The following is a 12150-nucleotide window of genomic DNA, read 5'->3' as shown; positions in this document are numbered from 1 at the left end:
TAGCCGACGCTTTCGTCTTATTTAAAAATAGGAATACAAATTACCTTCTATTCTACACGATTTTCTGAATAAGAGAACAAGGATGATCATTTTTCACAATTTTGTTTAACGATTACAAAGTTCTTTAAGATAAATCGATCAATACATTTTCTATATTGTGCTACGGACTAAGTACAAAAAATTACTTTTAAAAAAATACAAAATGAAGAATGCATTCGCTAGGAATCTTTTGTTTTCTTATATAGTTGAATGTTGGGATAAAGTTTACTTGTGCAGTCGATCAAATCAAATTACTCTGGATATAGCATAAAATGATAAACATGTCATAATACTGCTATAGACATTTAGCATACAAGGATCATTAACTAGTACTATTCAATAAGCTCAACCTAATGTAAAGCGAACTCTCACTTGCTAAACGTCCATTTATTTAAATCAATCCTTGATAACATTTAAATCAAAATAAACTAACACATTACATAAAGAGCCTCTTGCTTTATAAACTATCTGGGAACATCAAACAACTACACATTTGTAAAATATCCAACGACCAGGAAAGTTTTCGTCACCATTTATTTGTTATCAAATGGAGCTTTAGTGTCAAATAGTTATGTTTTAGTGCACCTTACTTTATTGTTTATTATAATAATTTATCAGACTATATATCTATGTAAAATTCTCACGCAGCTATCAGTAGGCCATAGCCCACGTCAATATTCGCAATCTACCCATTCTAATAACATATATACGAGTATTGGCATAGTATTACCATTTCTCGACTTCAAGTGTAGTTAACCCGCCGTAGCATACGCCGCGGAGTCACACTCCGCGGATAGAGAAATTTTAGTTTTCTCTAGTTGGAGGGCCACCGCCAGGTGTAACCTGCCGTGTAGCTTTCTCCTTTAGAATCACGCGCATACTGGCTACCCTGAATTTGATCTACAGTTTGCTGATAGTTTGCTCTGCGTAAACAGTTTCAACTGTGGAGTGTTGCTCCGGGCGCGTGCTTTAGTGTTTTCGATATTGAGGAGTGTGCCTCATCGTGTATTCTATGTTGTTTGTTAATTTAACATCTAGGTTTACACAAATATGGACGAAAGGAAACGAGAACGGATACTGCGTATACTAGAAGATGACATAGGCTTCAGATGATAGTGATGTAGATGCAGTCGAAAAAAGCTACCAAAATTTGAAAGTGAGCAATCGGCTGATGAACATAAATATGAAGATCAGGACACTTCAAGTATAGTACAAGCTACAGAACAAGAAATCAACAAACTGATTGTTATTGATGAATCTGTTCTTGAGATTAACGAGGCAGGACCACTGCTCGAGGGCGCACCTACTACCACCGAAGATAGGGTGGGTGGTAGTGGTGATGACATTGGTTAGTGACAGCCACTATGGAACTAAAATTGGTAAAGAAACACTAATTGTTACGTAGGTTAGCTTGTAGCCGGCACTAAACAACTGGGTTTGCAAAACAAATTTACGTTTCCCTTGTACATTCTATTCCATCTATAAATTTTCCATTTGGTAGAGCCATCATCTAAAATACACCTTTAGTTAAATTTGAGGCATTTATTCCGAAGTTGGCCATCCGCCTGGTTTAGGACAAAAAATATCACTAATATTACGAAATTTTAAAAATGTTAGGTAAGGTAAGGTAAGGTTAGGACAGGTTATGTTAGATTAGGCTAAGTTAGGTTAGGCTAATAAAATATTAGAACTGTTAAAAGGAGTATGTGCTGTAAAATATATGTTGGCAATTGTCCAAAAAAAAATGTAAAGAAAATATTTAACAATTTCAAATCGCTTAGAAACAAAATACACATTAAGAGAAGATAAATAAATACTGGGGAGTGAGACTCCACGTGCGTGCCTTGATGTTACAATTGACCACGCAGGTTGTGGAGAGTTAAATAATGTCTCTGCTCCAATATCTATTGCCACAACATGGAAACTATCACCATCCATTCGTACATGACCTTCCTCAAAGAACTGAACATATAACTTGTCCCAGTAATTTCCCCAAAATCAATTAATTACATATTATTTCGTCAGCCTATAAGTCTTACCGAAATATTTGAAATGTAAATTTTAAAATTACATTTCTGTTTAGTGTATTATAATGTATAGGAAAAAGGTAGATAAAATCAAAAATCAAAATAGTGTGAGAGATTTTTTTTTTTTCAGATTGAAAACAGAAGGAAAAACGGCGTATGCAGTTAAAACTTATGAAACTTGATCTTGCCTTGCTTCTAATATTCAGTTACTTGAATACCGATTATAATCGGCTATTTATTCAATTACATTCTTGAAAAAATAGATAAAACACTTTCCATTTGTATTGAATATCTCTTCATGTACACACTTACCGTATTTATCTTAGAACGTCTAATTTTCGACTTCGTTCAGAAATGTAGTTTATGAGTAAATTAAGTAAAATGTAAATAAACTAAAATAAAAATCTGAAGGGCCTATCTGGTTTGCAATTAGGACCAGACTGTGTCACGTGATCAGGTCAAAAGTCACGTTGCGTGCTAAATCGAGTCTGGAGATTCCAAATCAAGATGTGAGATATTTCTAGCACTTAATCTCCGTTTGAGGTGTCCTGGGTAATTCGAAGAAGATACATATACTTTATCATTATTATTGGTTTTACTCAAACAACTTGACTTTTGACAATGTTCTGTCCATATTTACCTTACGTGGTATACATCGTTTTTAAGTTCTCCGTCATGTCTTTCCAACAAGCTTTCAATTAGCCATCTCCGTGTTATAGTTTTCGAGATATGTGGACGACTTCATTTTTTCCCCCACCGATTTTCCATTGTTTTTAATGTTCATGTTTTGTGATTTTTTTCGACTATATTCCATCCATTTTAGGATAATTTCTTATTTGAATATAGAGTCTACATAATATATTTAAGCTGAATTTCAGCCATCTCCCTCTTTAGGTTTTTGTGATAAGTGGAGGAATTATTTAGTTTTGATTGATTTTCCATTGACATTAATGCTAATGTTTCGTGCTTTTGGCTATGTTCCATTCATTTTAGGACAATTTGCTTTTAAAATATAGAATCTATGTAGTCTCCTCTACTGTTGAGGTGAATTTCTGCCATCCCCTTGTTTTGTTTTTATTTGAGATAAGTGGAGGAATCATTTGGTTTTCATTGATTTTCCATTGAGATAAATGTTAATGTTTTGTGCTTTTTTTTTTTTTTTTTTTTACTATGTTTCATGCATTTTAGGACAATTTGCTTTTCGAATATAGACTCTACATAGTTTGTTTTACATTTAAGCTGAATTTCAGTCATCTCCCATTAAGTCTGTTCACATCATTGTAACTGGATTATTAGAATGTTTTCAATTTAGCTTCTTTTTATTTTATTAAGAAAATTACCGTTTAACACATCTGTTAACCATGTAAAATTCTTAGGAATCATGGCTGACATCAATAGATGTGATTAAGAGAACCAGTTGATGTGTTGAAGAACGCTGCTGAAATAACGAAATTTATCACCTAAAACATTAAATATATTGACGTATCCCTTTCAACACGGGAAAACACAATTGTGCGGATTGATTAAAATCGATGTAGAAGTGCCTCCTATTACTTTTGTGCTTCGAAACGGCATGCAGTGATTGTGTAAGTTTCGTTCAACGATTTGCAGTTGTTTTGGTTTGTGATAGGTCATTTTTGGCGCATACAAGAAGAAAGAAAAGTAGTATTCTTAACGAAGCCATGACTGTTGCCGTGTTGAAAGGGGTATAGATGCTAGGGTGAGTCATACTTAATATTTTAAATATGCACCAATTTATTTTCTTGACTAATTATCCACTATTACTTGACTTAATTCATGCTACATTTTGATGTGAGCTAGATTTCTGAACAATATCGAAGATAAGCCATAAGGAAAACACGGTAGAGTAAGTGATATTCAATGCAAATACATTACAGCTGTGCACATTAACAATTATAACAAAGACAGTTTCCCTTTTTGTAAATATTAAGTATTCAAACTGTGTTAACACAAAACTAACAATTTAAAAAAAAATATATGTGTAAATATCAAATGATTGAATGGAACTCAGATAACATTTAATTAAATTGCAACAGGCGGCCATTACAAGGGAGGCTATAGCTCACATGGTGGCTATGGTGGACATAGAGGTGGAGGAGGTGGTGGACACTATGATGGTGTAGGAAGCTACAGTAGTCCCAGTAGTGGCTATAGTAGCGGAGGAGGTAAGAGTAAACTTTCAATAATAAGCTACACACAAAATGTTCTCTTATAAACAAACATAAAAAACAAACAAACAAACAGTATATCAATGCTCAATTTACTAATGATTACTAAAACCACAGTTGGAGAAAGTTCATTTCCAAAATATAGAAAGTCTCTCCCTCAATTCGGGGTTCAAATCAAGGACTGGATTAAATTTTTCTTTCTTTTTTTTTAGTAAAAGGGAAAATTTTCAGAATTTGATAAAATATTTATATATTTGTATGTTAGCAAAAATAACCGGTTTGCATTTTTACACACAAACATAAACTTTCTTAACAAAGAAGGTAGCTAAGAGAAGAGTTTATGCAGCTATAGCACACAAACACGTGTCCAAATTTAACAACTAACATGTTACATTAGTAGCGAGGTTAACAAGTTTTATTGTACTAATAACACCAAAATCACTTTACAATATGTGCTGACGGCTTAGAATTGAAAACTATTTTGTACATGTAGGACACGTAATTTGTTATAGTGAACAGTTATGTGTCTAACATTAAGAAAGGGATCTAAATCTTATATGCTTTTTTGAAATCTTCATGGAGATAAACACCCAGTAATTGGGTTGAAATTCAATATTTAATTTGTTTCATTTGATTTCAAATCTACTTTACTGACAGTTTGAAACATGCATTAACCCAGTCATCTTTTTTCTTTATGGTAGACTTCCAATAGAGAAAAGTACGAACTTATACAATATATTAATGCGAGAAGCACTTAAAATTAAATTGAGTACTCGATCGATCTAAATTCAGACAACGCTGAAGATACAAGAGTCATACTTCTCTACTTCTGCCTAATTCTGTAACAAGAGTCATATCGATCTTTTAAATTTCTTAACTTCTAACAGCTTATTGTAACTGTGTGTTGTGTGTATGTTTGTCAATAATTACATGGCTCAAATAATTCAGTTCGATAACAAAAACAGTTATAGTTATCCGAAGGTAATCAAAATCGATCCCAAGTCTACTAAAACACCGATACTATCTTAATTATTAGATATCTATTTTATTGCAGTTGAGTTTAGAAATCTCTTTTGCTTATAGGCATGCCACTAAGAAGGAATTCGGGAAAGAGGAATTACACAGTCTTCCTTAATTTCTTTTCCCCCTTGTCTAAAATTTGTCAAATAATGCTCCAAAAGATACGATATGTTTCTCTAAATTTATTACACCGTTTATAAGCTTCCAGCTTTACGTCTTGATATGTTTCCACGTTATCTAGTTATATACTAAAGTTTCTCGGGAGCAAACAAGTTATTTAAACATTTATATATTCTACCTCCTACTGAAATGCTGTCTTCATTTTGTAGACTTTTTTTTCACTATCTCGTGTAGATAGATATTAAGTAATGTAGGCGAGAAACAGCATCCCTGTTGAACTCTCCTTCCAATTTCACTCTCCTCTGTCATTTCCTCCCCTATATTAACACTTATTTGTTGGTTTGTATATAAGTTTCTGATGAGTCTTCCATCTTTCCATTCCAACCCAACTTTCCTTAGAACTTCCAACAACAATTCCATATTCACGCTCTCAAAAGGTGAATCCTAGATCAATAAATACAATATATACACTTCTCTTTTTCTATAAACCTTTCTCCTTTTTCTATAAACCCTTAATAATTCAATTGTATCTCTTGTGCTCTTACCTCCCCCGAACCCAAACTGTTTCTCCTCAACTTTTTTATTTGTTCTTTCATACAATCTTCTGTTCAGTATTCGAAACAAATAGTTCTATAATCCTTGCATCTCTCATTTTGTAGCCATCGATATCATGATCGTTTTAAGAAAGTCTTTTAGCCACTCTTCTTTTTTTTTTTTCATATATTTCATTGCAGGGTCGGAAAAATTATTTCTTGCCTTTGCCTCCCATATTCTTAATGAATTCGATTGGCATATTATTTATTACAGTGGCCTTTCCATTCCTAATTTCTGTTATAGCTTTTTCAAACTCATCCTGAAAAATACAAAACTAAATTCCTCGCGTACTTCATTTTTTACTTCAACATCTAGGCCACGCGGTCTATCCCTACTCTCACATAAGTCCTCAACATATCTTTACATCTTCCAGGCTTTACATCTTTCACTGACTACTTGTCCATTCTTATTTTCCACTGCCATCGTAATACTCCCTTGGTTCCTCCTAACTTCCATAGGTTTCACCTCCTTGTACATTTCCTCATATTTTCTAACTCTTTCCAGTTCTTCTATGTTTTGTTTTGTAAAACTCTTCCTTTGCTCTGTCTGTTTCCTTTGGTGACTCTTGTTTCACTTTCTGTACACCTTTCTACCCTCTTCTGTATCAACCTGTTTCCAGATCTTCCTTTCTCTCATTTTCTGCAACATCTGTTCTGTAACCCATGGTTTCTTAGCCGTTTTGTATTCGCGGTAACTTACTACTACTTCTGTATGCAAAGTTTAATATGCTTTCACCGTCTGTTACTACCTGAATCTATTCTTTCTTCTTTTGAGTATTTTCAAACTAAACACAACAACACACTGAGCAAGGCTATGTGATAATAATATAAAACACACAATCACGAAACAGTTTCAATTCAATAACTGTGTCTTCGTCAGACTTCCACTCCTTTTTCCAGAGAAGGAGTGGAAGTCTGATGAAGACAGGATTATTGTGTTGAAACTGTCACGTGATTGTGTGTTTTATATTATCATCACATAACCTTGCTCAGTGTATTGTTGTTTTAATTTGACAATATGGAAACAGGCCCTGAAAGAATAATTATGAGTATTTCTCTTCAAAATTTCCAACAAAAATATTCTTACTTCCTCGTTTTGCAACTTTTCAATATTCAACATCTTTATGCCTACTTTTCTTCTGCCTATATTTTTCAGTTGAGTATCCACTTCTTCTAGCACAAAGTTATGAGCAGAGAAAAGTCTGCCTGGGGAAGGGTCTTCGCGTTCTTCAAGCTTTTCCAATACCCGTCTTGAATCATAACATAGTCTATCTGATATCTTCGGCCGTCTATTGAGGATTTCCATGTTTGTCTTCTTCTCTTGTGCTGATTGAACCAAGTGTTCCCAATTACTAGTGAAACCTGTCTATAGAAATTGATCAGTCCCTCTTCCCTTTCATTCCTTTCGCCTTAACTATATTTGCCTGCGACACTACTTTCCTGTTTTCATCCCAAAACTGCACTGAAGTCTCTCATTACAATTACTCATGTATCCCTCTTCTCCCTCTTCTATTTTCTTACAATTTTCCTCTACTTCTTCAGTTGTATGCAAAATCGTCGGTGCGTATGTCTGTATCATCACTGGATCTTTCGTTTTTTTCTTTTCACTACCTTCTGCTTTAAGCACTTTCCAAGAATTATTCCTACACCATTATGACAGCTATTTCATTACCTGAGTAAAACATTCTATATCGTTTGCTGTTCAACATCCCATCACCTTCGCATCTAACTTTACAAACTCCTACAAAACCTAGGTTATTTTGTTTCATTCCTTTGTGAAGATTTTCTAATTTTCCTCCCTGTTACATGACACGTATTTTCCATGTCCCTATTCTAAACCTTTTGTTCTTGCTTGTCTATCTTTCTCTATCTACTTTCCCACATTGTTACTTTCCGATAGTCCTTCCCAAGATATCCTCCTCTCGGAGATCCGAATGAGAGGATATTTTGTCTCAGTAACTATTTTGACCTGCGAAATACCATTGTACATATATTTTCTTTTTGCTGTCAGCAAACTAGGGAAAAATAGAGTGGTGGTTTCCCGTTGGTTTCCACCTTCGAAACACAGGATTTTCTTAAAAGGAATACAACTTGAAGAAAACAGAACCCATTAGGTAGTTTTCCCTGTCAGTTGTGTCCAAGAAACTATCAGAAGTTCCCACAGGCTTTTGAGAAGGTCTTGAATAAGTTGCTACTAACTATTGCATCTCAATTATGATAATTTTTTGGAAGTAAATAAGGACGGAAAATAGCGCAAGCAGATTCGTTATTGTCAGTGTTACTGACTGGTGAACAATTCCAATATTATCGACTTTATTTAAAGAAAATGACCCTTGCGAACTCCGGAATATTTCATCTTTCCGAAAAGTCCTCTGCTATACAATTGAAGTTAGAAGCTAATAGGTAAATTACATGCTTAAAATACAACTCCACGCACAAACATCTATCTATTCAATAACTGAACTCCATTGATTTGTATTCATTCAGAAATTTAACTTAAACATTCTCCACCAATGCCTCTGTCGGTCTAAAATTCTTAAATATCTACAAACGTGATTCTTTAACATGCCAAAAATGTGATTCACAGTTTCCAGAAAAATGGAAAGTCAGTGGGTAATCCCAGTTTTGTAAAGTAATACAAGTAATAATCACTAAAAATCTGTGATCTATTGCAACCTCCTATGTATCATCCAAAATTTTGAATTAATAATTTACAGCTGAATAAATTTTCGTGTTTCTCCTGTAATTTTCCTCTTATCAACAAAGATTTGTTTCTAAATTATCCACAATTTAGAAATGTTATGAGATACTTGCAATTCATAGCAAATATCAAACAACGGCACTCAAATAGGTATTATGCACATCAGCATTTTAAACGTTCTACAGAACATGACTCACGAAGAAGTAAATTAAATATAAGGAAACTATTTTATCTTAGATTGTGTGTTCTTTTCCCTTTGCAATCAATTTATTCCCTTCGTATATTTCACTCGCTGGAACTGCTGCGATTGTCTTCTGGACATTTTCAAATAGCAGGCACTTGTCATTTTGATATATATATATATATATATAGATAGATATATATTATTTAATTATCTTCTGGTATTTAAAAGTATCTTAAATCCACACCAAAACTGTGGAAACTAAAATTATTTGTTCATACTGTTGTTGTTTGAAGTCTAATGTAATTTTAGAGGATCTATTGCCATATCTTTTACTTACTGATACTTTGAATTCTTGATATTGTATCCAATATCTTCGATTATACTGTTTCTTACAATTAAATTGATTTGTTACTTTCAATCAATTCACATTTTCCAATTAATCTAGAAGGAGTAGTTCCAGCGAACAAAATTGATTGCGAAGAGTCACAGAACATACAACCTACCGTAAAATCATTTCATTACATTAGTACAAGTTGATTAAAATAAAATGAAATCATGAACGTTTCGTCTCACAACTAGATTTCAACATCCGTGTTATGTGACCGAATCAAATATGTCTTATATGAAAATATTGTATCTGAAAAATATTCATTACTTGTGGAGTGGTTCTGGGCTTTAATCTTGGTCCAATTTTATTATCATATATTTTTAAAATTTCTGCAAACTTCTTTTTGCTGATAACCTAAATTCTATACTTGAATCAAGTTTCTATTTGATGTTAATATCAATGTTCTGTATAAATGGCCTCTGTCAAATAATCTTGACCTTAATGTAATATTGGAAATTATGGTTACTCTAAAATATCAAATAACACTTTCGATAAAGTAGACGCTTTTAAATATTTAGGATCAACGTTAGCAGAACAAAATCATGTCCACGAATAAATTAAATATCAAATGAAAACACGGAGTATGTTTATTTTGCAGGAATACTTAGAAAAAAGTAAGTAGCCTTCCTCTACAAATTAAAAAGCAATAAAATTAACTACAAGAAATTATCAAATGGTAATTATAAATACTAGTAAACAAATTCGTCCCCGCAACAAATTATTTCAATGCATTCGCCATATAACTCATTGACAAAAGCTGGATGTAGGTTAATATATTTTTTGTAAGAAATAACAATTTTGTAGTATTGTAAATGTATCATTTAAGCATTAATTTTGTCTTTTGTTATATACACATTTACGATCACTGTAAATACTATAAGTATGCACATAACTAGTAATAGATACTGTACCTGTTGTTCTCGAATGAAATAAATAATTAAATAAATATTATTCCAATTGACACAATTGATAGTTAATAATAATAATAATAATAATAATAATAATAATAATAATAATAATAATAATAATAATAATAATAATAATAATAATAATAAAGGCATTCCAATTTCAAAATAAGGCAATGAACAAAGAAATAAGTAAGAATATTTTAAATATCTGAGCCAGAATCTATACAAAACGTGGATGATATAAAAAAAAAAAAAGAAAGAAAAGGCCCAATACTCAAGATTTGGCAAGTCTAATACTAAATTTGAATACACTAATTTGATAGAGGATTGTATTAATGAGAAATTGTAAACAAATTTCAGAAAGTAATCGCAAATTTGCTAAATGTTATACTAAGTAAATAATTTAACTTATTAGCAAGAAATATGGCAAATTAATGTGTTTGGAGTTTTGCTGTAACTAAGTAGGTCGGATAGCATGAATCTCTTATATTAAAAAGTAAATTTAAACGTTCTTCAGACATCATCTTTGGAGAAATATGTACATCACAATAAAACATTAACAATAGGTACGTCTAAAAGAAATCCTTTCTGAGTGTATGTATTATGGTCTACGGAAAGTAGAATAAACTGTGGCTATGTGGTTGGGAAGGAACTACGATAGTGACAAGCACATAAACAATATAAATCGGGTTGGGAATAATAATTTTTTAAGCACGGCAAGCCAGAGTATCAGATATGTTTGTCAATCCAGTCTCAGAATTTCAGTATTTGAAATTGAAGGTCTCCTAAGTGGCCAAGTAGTTAGCGCGTGCCTTTCGATTGAGAGTGTGTCTTTCATATGAGGTTCGAGTAGAACATATGAAAATCGAACGTCAAATTTACAATCGATACCTCATATAACCTTGAAGCTCATAATGAATGCTAAAAGCCGAGCACGTAAAAAACAAGTAAATAAAAAAAAATAAAAATAAAGGAAGAAAAACTTTCTAACGCTTTCGATTCTTCTAGCAGTCTTTAGGTAAAAATAAAATAATAAATAAGAGAAAATAGTGAACATTTATAGACAAAGTGAAGACGTCGTCAAGCATATTCATATTTACTCGTATTTTTCCCTTTTTATTTGTTGCCTAATGACATTTCAAATGATGCAAAATATTAGCTACATTTGTTTTATTTGTATTAGTCATTGGTGTTAATGGATATAATGTTTGTTTTAGTTATTGCTAAAATGATCAATAAAAGCTTCTGTAGTATTCTGCAGTGACAACTCTTCAGGGAAACCACATCAGAAAACATATTTAAATTTTAGAAAGATTCATACAACTTCAGAAAGCTACTGAATACACTATCAATACATTGAAAAGTTACTGAATACATACAATATTTATGTTAGTTCATTAAATAAGCCTTCTTCCCTTGCTTGTAGCAATAACATTTAAATTTTTATTGACGTGATTCCCCTCGAGGACAGCCACTGAAGGAAATATATTTTACTTCTATTAAGTTCTACGCCCATAAGTTTATATATCTGTAGCAGACTAGAGAAAACTGAGCAAACATTTTTAAAATTTTGTCGTAACTTCAAAATAAAATTCTATTGTTAATAATTAACGTTTCCAGTATCATCCTGCCACCTAAATAAACAATCCTCTCATAAACCAATCTGTATGTTTAATTCTACATCTTAAACCGAGAATAAATTATAGTGTAAAACTTCCAGTGTTCTTTCTTTTAAATGAAATGGAATGATATTTTAGTTTAGCGTCCCATGATTATGGCGTTTAGGCTAAAGTGGACGAGTGATTGATGAAAGTGAATGATTGTGAAATTAAATCTTTCGTGCTCTCGCATTGGGAATTGAACCCATGACTACACGTACCAATGTCACACGCACTGGCCAGTAGACCAGCAGGGAGGCTTGTGTTCATTAATGTATTTCCATCAAATTATGAGCAAATAAAGTCAGCAATAAGCAATAATC

The 12150-nt window shown here is 32.5% G+C and overlaps 1 protein-coding gene across 5 annotated transcripts in view; it reads left to right on the top strand.

Annotated features, from left to right (window-relative positions):
* Positions 1-12150, top strand: part of LOC145662976 (uncharacterized) — a gene marked incomplete at its 5' end in the record, with an annotated part of 292449 nt that overhangs the window by 42177 nt on the left and 238122 nt on the right. For 2 of the 5 annotated variants that reach the window (XM_081729064.1, XM_081729068.1), the window contains 1 exon segment: positions 4124-4252. In XM_081729064.1, coding sequence (XP_081585190.1) covers positions 4124-4252 — 129 coding nt within the window. 5 annotated transcript variants of the gene reach the window in all.

The sequence above is a fragment of the Thermobia domestica genome, chromosome 10 (genome assembly GCF_964235325.1).
Source record: "Thermobia domestica chromosome 10, izTheDome1.hap1.1, whole genome shotgun sequence".
Classification (NCBI taxonomy): Eukaryota; Metazoa; Arthropoda; class Insecta; order Zygentoma; family Lepismatidae; genus Thermobia; species Thermobia domestica.
Note: the sequence above shows the minus strand (reverse complement) of the source record. Positions and strands in the feature narration are given on the sequence as shown.